The 13,942-nt window shown below is 34.9% G+C and overlaps 1 protein-coding gene across 2 annotated transcripts; it reads right to left on the reverse strand.

Annotated features, from left to right (window-relative positions):
* Window positions 1–306: 306 nt before the first annotated feature.
* Window positions 307–6,000, reverse strand: LOC109185635 (protein root UVB sensitive 6). Of its 2 annotated transcripts, XR_002055004.1 has the most exons (14): window positions 5,488–6,000; window positions 4,896–4,994; window positions 4,668–4,781; window positions 3,896–3,967; window positions 3,650–3,760; window positions 3,442–3,561; window positions 2,745–2,846; window positions 2,566–2,638; window positions 2,089–2,175; window positions 1,947–2,011; window positions 1,720–1,821; window positions 1,458–1,637; window positions 812–984; window positions 307–768 (listed from the first exon to the last, which is right to left on the reverse strand). XR_002055004.1 is itself a non-coding variant. In XM_019335594.1 (13 exons), exons 1-13 carry the CDS (start codon window positions 5,794–5,796, stop codon window positions 919–921), a joined length of 1,500 nt encoding a protein of 499 aa, XP_019191139.1. In that variant the 5' UTR covers window positions 5,797–6,000; the 3' UTR covers window positions 307–918. The 2 variants fall into 2 exon arrangements, 1 of the variants encoding a protein (XP_019191139.1); XM_019335594.1 differs by having other exon boundaries at window positions 307–984.
* Window positions 6,001–13,942: the final 7,942 nt, after the last annotated feature.

The following is a 13,942-nucleotide window of genomic DNA, read 5'->3' on the forward strand; positions in this document are numbered from 1 at the left end:
CTATATATATATATATATATATATATATATATATATATATATATATATATATATATATATATATATATATATATATATATATATGTTTGACTGGACACATCATGCAATATCAATGTGTATCATCTATACGTCACTTTCATACATGCCATATGTTTTCATGTCTTTAATTTGTTCTCAACCTACCATATTAAATTATCAGACATATGAAAGTCAAAACTCATTACTTAGCTAATAAATCCTGTCCCGTGTAGTGTATGATATTATTATGTAAAATTAAAAGAAAATACATTCTCCTCTTTTTTAAAATTTTGAAGATAATAATGGCGCAGACTAATTATCAAATCCATACCATACATTATGCTAATCGAGTTTCCACACTATTAATATTATATATTGCTTGCACGAACTAATAGAAAAGCATATAAATCATGCTATATACACTATGCTAATAGGGGTTTACATAACACACTCGCAAATCATAATAAAAGCATACATGTTATGCTCTAAACATTATGCACCTCATACTGTTAACAACAGCCAAAAGCACCTAATAGAAAAACAAACATGAAAAAAATTTAACAAAATTTACACGAACGCTGACAACTCTGATAGGAGAGGTTATTTCTTGCTTACATTGCGGAAATGCAAGCTACTATTTTCATACACAGGTAGAATCTTCTTGCATCTCTGTTTACAGCTCTTACGCATTCTGTAGTTTGTGCAAGCCATGACAGGAAGCTCTGCGTGATACACACTCAAGGCACGATGGATGATCTTGTTTTTTATTTTTGTGGGGGGAGAAGGCATGACAATCTTGTTACTGTGCAAATGAGTGTTACTTGTCTAAGCAGGCTTATCAAATTTTTATATCCAACATCAGATGTTCACACAAGTATATTAACGGCAGAAAACATCTTCTTATTCACCCAAGTCACATAGGCGAGCTCGACCAGGATTAAGCAGTGATTCTGACATTACCCACCCCTGCAGCAAGAATATACAGCAATCAACAACACAATATGACATCACTAATGTTGATTTTGACTCTACAAATGCTCATTTTGTAAATGACAGATACCATAGATCAACTGACAAAATAGTTGCCCGCTCAAAGGGAACTTGCCTACCATGCAAATTATAAACGCTATTTCCCATAAAAAGAAATAGCAAAGCCTCTTGAGAGTCATGGCAACAGTGAAATACTGAAATGCAGTCAGATCCTAGCTGAGTGAACCCCTCCCTCCCTCCCTAGGGGAGGGTTCACTGACAGACACGACTAGAGAGCTAATGTATCGTGTTGGATACAGAAGCCAGATAAGCCTGGGCATATGCCAGCCCAGCATTTGACATGTACCTAAGACTCAGCGCACCACATTACTTTGACATGATTGGTTCTGATTCAGAAAAAAATAAAAAACAACGCCGAAGAGAAACCATGGATTCAATGTTTCCCTCACCTGTTCTTTGGCCTTACTCTTGAAAGGTGCATACAGAGCTGAGACCATTTTATAAGATTCTGCAACATGAGCATGAAGATCAGCACTGGATGCCAAGGAAAAAGAGAGATCACCCTGCATTTCTTTCCCGGACGAAGACTGATAATTGGACGACTTGATGAAGTGCAGAAGAATATGTGCCTGTATTATATAAAGGACAGTTAGGTAAAAGAAACACCCAAGACATGGGCAGGCACGATATCATCAAAGTCAGAAATCTCACATGGAAAGCCGCTTTGAGTACATCATCAGATTTTGCTTGATTCTTGAGCAATGCATATACATTCCTCTTCGAAGGATTGTACGTCACTATATACTGCTCCCTCTGTTAACAATAAAAAGATAGACATGCAATTTTTCAAGACAAAATAATTTAACACAACTAGCATTCACAATTATTAAATGAGAATGTGAATAAGTGATATCTCAATTCTCAGCTTCATATGATACCTCAAAAATAGGCTTCACTGCAAGATATGAATCAGGATCTTGAAACGCCTCTTTGAATCTTGGTCCTGGAAGCAATTACGACAATGTTTCACTCTGTAATGTTAGATTAAAAATGCAAACAGAAAGTTGGTCTAGCATGTACCAAGAACAATAGGTCTCTGATTTTTCCATGGGGGGAAGACGAATACTTTTTCCGTTGAATTTCCCTCCTGCAATGTAGGAACTCTACCTAAAGAGCAAGAAGCACAATGTTTTACAGGAAACCACCAGATTAAGGGGATGTTTAGAAAAACTTTTTTAAGATTATATATATATAATAATAATCCACTTCATATAAGTTCAGCAACGAATATGGATTGTACAATGCCTTTTAGCTTATTTAAACAATTTGTTTAAACAAGGTATAATCATAACCCCATAATTATAAGATTTGTAAAATGGGGACCAAATCATCTTTTTTGGCATGCATCTTCACAGAAGCAGTAGAATTATATGGATCCCATATCTAATAGTACATCTTATCTTGAGATTAAAACTTGACTAACTGTTAGTGAATAGACATGCAATCCTAGCAAAGCAGTCCCATAAAAGGTAGAGACCAGAAGCACAGTGATCTAACCTGTCTTCAGGAAGGATTCCACTGCCACAGTAAATCTTGCACGATTTAGAGTACACAACACAACAGATTTTACCTAGGAAAAAAAAAACCCCCACACCATGCCAATTGATAATTAATCAATGGTGAACAAACTTTAAAAAGACATTTGACTATTGGAATTCAAATGTATCCACACCAACCTCTTGGTAAGAGCTGAAAAGATAACCAAATGAAAGGAGGGAAAATGTAGTCACTAAGGATGGGTTTCTTTTGGATATCATGATGCTCATCCCAGTGCCAAGCTTCACAAATAATAGAAAAAAAGAACTGAATTAAACTGGAAAGTTCAATTCCAGAATATAATACAAAATTTGAGTTCATGAACATCTATTCCTCCTGGTAACTCCCAAAGGTAAATGCCCATGTACTACCATTTTCTACATTCAACATTTTCAAAATTAAATTCTGCCAAGTAACTAGATATAACAGTGTCTACATTTTTTATCAGGTTAACAGGCAGCAGCAAACCAGTAAGGTACAACCTAAAGCAAATAGTAACACTACGAATGTAATGAAATAGCCAATAAAAATGAAATAAGACAGGTGTTCTAATTACAAGCAAGAAACAATGTTAAATTCAGATATTAAACTAGTGTAAGAGAGCATGAAATAAGTAAGCAAATGCCATAAAAGGTTAAATGGCTAGAATATAACTTTTCAATCGACACATCTATAAATTAGCCCAGCCAAACTAGGTTGGGTTCAAAGCGTAGTTGAATTTTATTTGATCTGAGGAATTTATTGAGTTAAAACCAGGACATGAGTCTTGGATTATTAGTTATCTAACCAACATGCTCATAACCACCAATAAAATAGAAATAAATTGGAGTAGCATACCAAATCGGCAAGATTGGCCACACACTCTCCTTTAGCAGTTACATCACCAATGTTTTCTCCTTTAGCAAAGGCCTTGTATATAGGAGTACGAGTTGATGTTGATGTGACTGCAGCAACATTCTACCAAAAAAAAAGTGTATATTGGTTGAAAACTAGCAATGAGTGATTGCAAGTTAAACTGCATTGTAGGCAAGACAAAATTATAAACCTTGGCCACATTGGCTGCACAGGCTAAAGGAAGAAAAAACTGCGGAAAAGCAGAAGTTGCCAGTTCTACAGCAGCTCCCAACTGCATAAGGAGATCTCCTGTGAACCTAAGCTGATAAAGATAACATTACAGTAGAGAGAACAAATTAGTCAACAGAACAAATTAAAAAATACCACCCAAACCCCCCACCAAAGGAAAAATACAACAAACAAGAAACAGAAAAAGGGTAACATAGAAAATAAATACCTGTTTTAGATCATAATCAAATTTCTTTCCTTGACGGGCAAAAAGCATCTTTCCAACCCGGCCTGCACCATCCTATAATTTCCACAACCTTTTAATTTGTGTATATGGGATACAAAAGTATATTTATTTAACAGGTTTACATTTTAAACTACAGAGAAATTATAGTATGAACATACATATTAGAAATTGCCAACATAATACATTTTAGAACTCAGTTTCAGTTGATGAAAGATTGAAGAAAAAAAAAAAGAACAATGAGTCAATGAAGGACTTTGATTTATCAGGAGTGAGGATAAACAATTTTGTAATAAGACCTGAAGACGTTTCTATCTTTACTATGTTTTGATATTCAATTTGATTGGCATATGTGAATCGCACATCTCTCTTGAAGTAAAAGGGTGAAATGCTTTTGATCTTTTGGAAATACAAATAATGCAATCTACAATATAGCCCTAAAGTGCACCTTTTTGTCCATAAAAACACAGTAGCTAATCACAGATCAACAACTGCTTGTTGAGGTTATCATGGAAATTTTAGACATTAACAAAAAAGGAAACTGCATTTTACAGATTAGGGTTTAAGAGGCATACAATTAACTTCAAAGAAACATGTATATGCAGCAAGGTACAAGTGCACAAGTGCAAAGAGGATAAGCTCAACTAACATTCTTCCCAGCTAATAAACTGAAGTAAACTTCAAAACATGGCACATAGATGAATTTCTCATTATTAGAAACTTATGCATGTCAATTTTCACAGAAAGTTGAATGCACCTTGAGTATCCAGTTGATAGCTACAGCACTCTGGGTAGCTCTGTTTTGGGATACTCCAACTGAACCTAAGAGTGTTTGTGTTGTAAAAACACTCATTGCTCCTCCACAAAAGTACTGCAACAGAAACATCAAACATAATATTTGAATGATTAAAAGAAGCACCTCAATAAATGTTAAAAGCATGCTACCAGATAAGCATGTTGAATTGTAGTCCTCATATAATAATACCTTTAGAGCCCTCCAACTCATGTATGGCACATAAGAAGGCATAACACAATCCGGGAACCCTTCCGGAACCACATAAGATCTCACGAACGTCATCAAATCCTGCACAAAATAGAAAATAAGTAGAAAATTTGGCAATGATTCTTGAAGGTGTATTCTTAAAACTAGGAAGAAGAAAAAAAAAAAAAAAAAAAAAAAAAAAAAAAAACTTGAAATTGACATTAAAATATGCAATCGATATCATGGAGTATTTTACTCGCAAAAGTGTTTCATAAGGACCCGTAAAAGGATTCACTTATGTCAATGTCATGAGTGTAACTTAATTGTTACTGTAATTCTGTCTTTCTAGTAACAAAATAGAAAGTCCCACTAGAAGAATCGAAATCAAGAGTCAGTCACAGGCAATGTGAATTAGAAAATATTGAGAATAACAGACACAATTAAAATCTATGCAAAGCAGAGAAACTGTTGTTACGAAGTCAAGTTAACTTTATTTACTACTAAAAAAAAACAACACATGCAATAAAGTCTGAAAAAGCAGAAATCAACGCAAATTATTTAGGCATAAACTTAACCTAACCGAAAGGAAACTAACATCAATGGGAGTTTGAGGACTCTGCAATCCAACAGCACGAATCGAGCTCTTCTTCTTCGGTTGCATCGCCCCGCAACTCACACTGCCATCCGGGAAGTATTTCCACATGCGGCCGTCGATCTCCTCGCAGCAGAGCAATCTGGAGCTGGCATCAACCAGCGGCAGCTCCGTTGGGGCGGAGGAAGGCGGCGCGGAGGCGAGATTGGCGCTAATCCGGAGCGTCTCGCGGACGAGGAGGCGGGCGTCATGAGAGGAGGTGGTGGCCGTTAGGGTTTGAGAGGCGGAGTTGGAAGGAGACTTGAGCTTCATGGCGTATTGCGGGAGAAAAGAAATGGCGAAATTGGAAAATGCGAGGTCCTTTTATGGAGACGAAAGGGAGCTTTGGAAGTGACGACGGAGAGGTATATTACAGGAGGACAGGTAGAGGTGGCCTAACTATTTTTTGCAACGGAGCTTAAGAGAGAGTTGCAAGAGACGACAGAAGAGCGCGTGAGTGAGTGAGTGATGCACAATTGCCTACACATTCTCAATTTCTCCAGAAAATTTAAATACTGCTCCAATGTTAATTGTAAGAGTTAATACCATCTGAGGTCCTCCGAGTATAGTAATTTCGTCATGTTTAGTCCTAAATTTTTAAATTGATCATTTGTGGTCCTTCAACTTTCAAATTTAACCATTTGTGGTCTAAGTTAATCACTCATGGTCCTTTAAGTTTCAAAATTTAACCAGTGGTGGTCATGTTGAAAGGACCATAGTTGGTTAAATTTTAATAGTTGAAGGACCATGGGTGGTTAACTTGAACCATGAATGGTTAAATTTGAAAGTCGAAGGACAACATATGGTCAATTTGAAAGTTTAGGACTAAACGTGACAAAACTACTATACTCGAAGGACCTCAAATGATATTAACTCTAATTGTAAAATGACTTTTTCAACAAGTTGTTTCAAAAAATTATTTTGACTAATTTTTTGAATTTTAGCATTTTAGAGTAATAAATTATTTTAAAAAGTTAATTAATCAAAAATTTATATTGAATGTTTAACCAAATCAAACAGCTAATAGTGGTTAAATAAGTTAAAATTTGTTTATAAGCTAACTATGTTATCAAAACATGATCTAATTCACTTTTTGTCTTAGATTATATAGGTGGTAGTCTATTTTTAGTCTTTTTTTATTAGAACATCCACATTTGGTCTTAATATTATTATGGCATGACCATTTTTTATCCTTTATCAACAAAACAGTTTTAATGTTGTTAAATACAAAGCTATTTTGGTCTTCAATTGTGGATTTTAAAAAAATAAACATAAAAATATAGTGGAGTTAACTCATTTTGTATAAAAATGATGAAATGTCTTTGTATTTAACGACATTTGAGCAATTTTGTTGGCAGATGACTAATAATGGTCATGCCACAATAATACTAGGACCAAATGTAGATGTCCTAATAAAAGAAATGATTAAATGTAAATTGTCACCTATAAATCTATGACCAAAAATAGAATTAACTCATAAAATTATATTCCTTCTGTCTCATTTTATTTGCCATCCTTACTATTCATTTGTCAAACCAATTCTTTCTTCTTCTTTTTTTTTTTTAGTATTTTTACTTATTTTTAAATTTGATTTTTTTTGTGTTTAATAGTACTTTTAGTATAGTTTATAAATATATAAATTTTGTATATTAATACTAAAATTCATATTATGAAAAATTAGATTAAAAATAACTCCAGTCAAGTCTCGTTAATTGAACCAGACACATAAAATAGAACGGATGGAGTAATATTTTTGATGAAAAATATAATAATATAAAAATAAATTAATTGTTATTTATGAAGAAAAATGCAATACTTTTAATAAAAGTCCAACACTTTTAAATCAAAATCTAATATTTAGAAATTAAAGAGTTATTCTTGAAAAAAATTATAATACTAATTAGGATAAATTAATTGATTATTACTTATAAAGAAAACATAATATTTATAAGAAAAAATGCAATATTAATTATGAATAAATTGATTATTACTCATAAGGAAAAGTGTAATACGGTAATACTTTTTAATCAAAATGTAATAGTTAGGAGTTATGGAGTTACTTATGAAATGACCTATAATATTTATGAGTCAAAGTATAACACTCGGAAAAACTCAAGATGATCTCATTAGAGATTTTATCTTTATTTTATAATTAATGATTAATAATAAAGAAAATTCAAATTGCTCACGTAGGCTATGTTTGGCAAACCTAGCTGAAAAGGTAGATGAAAGCTTAAAAGGAGTTGAAAGCTTAAAAGGAGCTGAAAGCTGAAAAGCTATAAATTAAGAGCTGAAAACTGAAGAACTGTTAAGCTAACTGTTATGCTTGAAAGTGTTTGATAAAATTAGCTTTTTGATAAGCTGATAAATGTAAAAAGACAAAAAAAGTACATCTTCATGAATTTTAAATTAGTTTGTTTACATATTAAAATTTAATATTTTGTCTTTAAAAAAAATTAACATTTTGAAATAAAATTATTAGCATAATCATGATCTAGCATTTCATAATGAAGTAGCAATATTGTTGCGAATCTCCTTCATCTCATAATAATAATAACAACAACAACAACAACAACAACAACAACAACAACAACAACAACAACAATAATAATAATAATAATAATAATAATAATAATAATAATAATAATAATAATAATAATAATAATAATAATAATTGCGGTGAAAGTTGATAAAGGAGAAGAGAAAATGATTTTATTTGGAAAGTATAAAGGATGTCATTTCTTTAAATCTTTAATTAAAATAATAAAGACAAAATTAGAAAAAAGCTAGGAAGCTACTAGCTTATTTTGATCACGTATTTATTATTATTATTAGTCTTCTTCAAATTTTAAAAATTTCTTATGGGTGTATTAAATTAAGACTTTTAAAGACTTTCAAAATAAAGTGATGCATTTTAAATGACTTTTGTAGAATTTATCTATACTTTTCTAAAATCTTTTACACTTTCATCAACTTTGTACTAGTCTATAAAAATCTGTGGGACAAACATTTATAGAATTTTAAAAACTTTTTCATATTAAAAAGTCTACAAAAGTTATTAAAACTCTAAATTGAATACACCCTTACAAACATTCCATAACTTCTATTAATACTATTTATAATTTTCTTACAAAAATATATTTTTATAAATCATAAATAAATTAATGCATAGAAAAGAAAAAATAAAAAATATTGATTGTCACAAAAACAGCTTATATTGTACATAAAGAAAATATAATCAATTTTCACTAAATTTAACCAATAAAAATATTTCTTGAACTAATGAAACAACTAATGTTGAGTAATATAATTATCAGAATGTCTAGAATGAAAAAGTACGAATTAAAATATTCATCTTGTTAGTACAATAATCTTTGATTGGCATTGATTTGACCTTGTTGGGTGTCTCTCCACATGTCCCAAACTATTTTAGCCCTCCATTCGTTTGCATGCTCCTGTTGTTGCTCTTGCGTTTCAAACTATTGTTCAAAATTATCTACATCATTCATCGATAAAGGTGAAAGAGATTCATCATTATTTAGCTCAATTGGAAACTCATCGTTACGACACTCCTTGCGAAGAAAATTATGAAGCCCTGCACAACCTAGTACAAGTTATGCTGGAGTCTTATAAGGGAATGAAGGTGTTGACTTGAAGATCGTAAACCTCGATTTGAATATACCAAATATCCTCTAAATTACATTCCTCAAAAGAAGCATGTCGTAGATTGAATAGCTCAACATCATTTTTAGGGTCACAGCCTTGTCCGACAAAATCTTGGAGATGATAATGTACACCTCGATATGGAGCTAAAAACTATTGTCAGTTTGGAAATCTACAATCCACTAAAAAGTATTTACCTACACACACTTAACATATTAAGTATCCAACATGTAAAGTTATTTAATATTATTAAAAAAATAATAATAAAACTAAACTAACCTTGTGGCACTTTAAGGCCATTCCTCCTTTATAAATTGTCACTTAGCAATTTTGAATCATGTGATGAATCCTCCCACTCGCTAAAAACATATATGAATTCTAAATCAAAGTTACAAGCAGCCAATACATTTTGTGAAATTATTTCATAACGATTACGATAACTACTTACATGAGTTACATCACGCCCAGTTACCATTGTTGGAATATGTGTGTCATCAATAGCTCCAACATAATCATAAAGTAAATTCAACACATAAATATAATTTCATATTCATATGTATAAGAATATATATCTATGCTACTGATAAAAGACAAAACAATAATTAATGAAATAGAGTGATTTATTGCTTACCTTAAAAGTAAGGGTAAAATCTTGTACTTTCTCTTATTCGTGTAGGCACTGCAAAACTAGGTTTGACCATCATCTTAGGTGCTATTGTGTTAAGAACCTTTAAAACTTTGTTAAAAATCTTACTTGTAGCAAAGTGTAACCGATAAAATGTTTCACGAGTATGACAATATCTAGAGTTCTGGGCAAATGTTAGTAAAAATGTTGCAACCATTTCTTCAACAGTAATATATGTATATTGTATCCTTTAGAAGTGTTTTCTCTCTTATAATATGACAACTTTAAAAACACATTTGGATACATTTTGTATACCTGCCGAAAGTTATCAGAATCTTCAACCAATACGTTTTGTATGTAATTGTTTCCATGTGAAGTAATTGATCGCCGAGCTAGTGGATGTTCAATTCGTTCACCATTATTATCAATAATAACCTCTTTCAATACGTGTACAACCATAACAATTATTTCCGATAAGTGTTGAATGATTTCATAAAACTCTACTTCTTCAAATTCTTCATCTACTTGTTCTTCCTCCACATCAACCATCTCAAGGTCATCATTGCTATAAATACTAAAGCTTGACATTATATATCAATCACCAAAATGGTATTAAATAGTACCTACAAACAAAACTATTTATATGAAATAATAAAAAATATTTTTAACAAGAATTCTATCAACTTCTTGTAAAAATACTTAATAAATATCGTTAATGCATAGAACAAAATTTATGAAACTAATACTGCTACTACTAATAATAATAATACTATGAACTCTCATTTTTGACAATTTGAACATTATCCAATTATAGCGATCTTGGGGTGACATATTTCGAAATGTATCCTTCTTTGATTTCGTGTTCAACCATTCCAAAACCTTGAAACAAGTATCACTATCCAATTCCGGGAGTTCCTTAATAGCATCCCAACAACCATTTTCATTTTCCCTTTTCTGCACCAAACTATGGATATCAGCCGCAATTGAATCAACTCGTCTACATAAGCTTCCATATTCTAATCAAGCACCGTCCCGAATAGTTTTGCCACCATGCAAGTGTAGGTAGCCCTAGATTTTTTAAAGCCAAAAGGCATGACCAAGTAGCAGAATACTCCATCTGGGGTGGTGAAAGCAGTTTTATCGGTGTCTTCCTCATGCATGGATATTTGATGGTACCCACAGAACGCATTCATGTAACTCATCAACTCACAGCCTACTATTTCTTCCACCAGTTGATTGATGTTCGACAACAGAAATCGGTCTATGGGGTAGGCTTTGTTAAGGTTCATGTATCCATGCACATCCTCCAAGTAAAACCTTTAGGAGCCAGGACTATGTTGCTCAACCACTAAGGGTAGTAAATTTCTTTGATGTGTGCCACCAGTAGCACTGCAACCACATCTTTCTTCAAAAAGTCCATTCGTTCTACTGAGAGGCATCTCTTTCTTTGATGTATTGGCTTCTTGGTTGGATCTACAACCAGCTTGTGGGTTATGATATCTCTATCTATGTCTGGCATGTCCTCAAGACTTGGGCTATCAACTCGGGGGCTAAGTTGATGCCAATTTTTACCACTTAGTCTGGATGGGTGGGGTCTAATGTTATGTCTTTCGTCTCTGCCACGGGCTTGGCGCATCGCCAAGCTTCTTCATCATTAAACTTTTTTTTTCTACTATAGTATGGACCCTTAAGTCTTTTTGGCCGACTTTCTTGCACGCCCTTAGGTAACAGTTATGGGTTACTCTCTAGTCTCCTCTAACAACCCCTATCCTACTCGAAGTGGGAAACTTCATGCAAGAGTGTTTTATTGACACTATTGCTTTGAGGTCCTCTAGCGTTGGTCGTCCTAAGATGACATTATGAGCGCAAGTTAATCTTACTATGATAAATTCCACTTCCAACTTGAGAACGTTGGGGTAGGCGCCTATCTCTACCAGTAAGACCACATACCCCTCTATTTCTATCGAGTCCCCAGTAAACTCGGAAAGGGGTGTCCACACCTCCTTCAATTGGCTCCTAGCCAACCCCAACTGTGTGAAGGCATCGTAGTACATCACATTAACCAAGTTTTATGTGTCCACTAGTATGCGATGTACTATCACTTCTTTGATGTCCATCTTGATCACCAGCGCGTCTCGATGGGACAATGTATCCTTGGGGAGGTCATTGTCAGTGAAGATGATAGCCTCCCGCTTCTGTTTCTTTTCCCTCAGAAGACGTGTAACCTCTCCTACGCACAGCTGGCGGTTCCACTTTTTTCCTTTCAGCGGGTGTGTCACCTCCAGCGGGCCCACCGTAAATGAAATTGCTTCTTATCCTGCCTAGACACTTCCTCCGTCTCCTTTTCCTCCTACTATGCTATTTAGCCATACTTTCTCTTATCTTCTTCGTGTCAGAGGTGGATGGCTTGGAGCCATCACTCTTCCTCCACACAATTTTTGGATGGTTGTGTCACGGCTGTTGTTTCCCAGGGCGCTAGACAAATTGGCTGAAGTAACCCCTTCTAGATGAGTTCCTCAATTTTTTGCTTTAGCACATTACACTCATTCGTGTCGTGGCTGACCTACCGGTGGAATCTATAGTACTTGGTTTGATCAACGTTTGGGGAGACCTTCATGCACTCTAGTAGGAATTGTACTATCCTCATTTCCTCGGCTTGATCTAGAATCAAGCTTATAAAATGGGTAAGCGTGGTTAAGTGATGTAACAGAACGAGGCGAGGCCGCTCTTGGAATTCATCTTTGATGCTCTTCTCTCGTTGATGCTTGGCTTGGGCGGGGTGCTTGGTTGGTCAACCCAACTTTCTTAGGTCTTCCGCTTCCTTAGCTTTACCTTCCTCCTTTTCTCTCTTTTTTCTGTCGGCCTTCTCTGCTTCTGTGTAGTGGTTCACTGTTCTCATTAGATCTTCGTAAGAGTGAAAAGTGTGGGTTTTTAACTTTTGTGAAAATCCTCAGCCCTAAGCACCTGGATAAACATCGGATTGCTGCCTTCGAGTTGAAGTCATATACGTTATTGACATCTTTCTTTCACATGTTCACGAAATCAGTTAGACTCTCCCCTATGTTCTACCTTATTGTGCAGAGGTGAGAGAAGTGTATCATGCGTTGAATGTTATTGGAGAAATGTATCATGCAAAGATACACATACACACATTGGCAACTACATGCCACAGTGACAACTACATGTCACAAGATTCACACGGTTCCAATCTTATGCCCTGTTCCAACCTTATGGCTACCCCCGGCCTTATTACAGTTCCAACCGTTCCTCCTAGTGCCACCCTGTACTTCTGAGTCCAACCTTATACCGCCAGGGACCGTCGTCCCCCCTCCAACATAGCCTCCAACATACCACCTATTCATGAGTACACGAGGGTACTTTTCATTTCAAACACACAACCTCCAACATATGAGCCTACGCTCAGGTCACACCACCAATTTCAATCATGGCCACACGAGGACCACATTGGTACCTTGGAGATTAAGGTCCCATACCCTTAATCGTGCAATCAAGGTACCACAAGTACACACATTTTCATCACTGGAATCAATCAATGGATCACAACAAGGATATGAAACCATACTCAACAAGAAAGGATTACAATCCGACACCAACGATGGTCAACACAAGTTGCCAATCTCAAAAGGAAAGAACAAACCGTACACACTAGCATTTCAACATCAAACTAGCATGCTTATCAAATGGGTAAACTAAAAGTAGTTCCATAGAACATACGAGACTCATCATAGTCCAACGAATCACAAAGTTGGACACTTAGCACGATTCAAGACACCAAAATCCTACATGGATTCCTAACATACCGTTCTAGACATATGAAACATCAAGAACACACTCAAATAGCCCAATAAAACAACATCGGGAGGTCAAAACACCAATTACCGAGTCAAAAGAATTACGGGGAACAAATCCCCGCCGACAACCAACAGTGTACCCCGCGGGTGGGGCCACGAGTGGACCTCCACCCGTGGTTCCGCCCGCGGGTACAATCACCCACGAGGCATGTACCCCGCGGGTGGGGCGGCCACTGCCCGCGGGTACACTCATGCACCACTAAATAATCCCTTCGGGGATTTTCAACAAGAAGTCCAAATTCAAGTCCAAAACACTCAA

The sequence above is a fragment of the Ipomoea nil genome, unplaced genomic scaffold (assembly GCF_001879475.1).
Source record: "Ipomoea nil cultivar Tokyo-kokei standard unplaced genomic scaffold, Asagao_1.1 scaffold1334, whole genome shotgun sequence".
NCBI lineage: Eukaryota > Viridiplantae > Streptophyta > Magnoliopsida > Solanales > Convolvulaceae > Ipomoea > Ipomoea nil.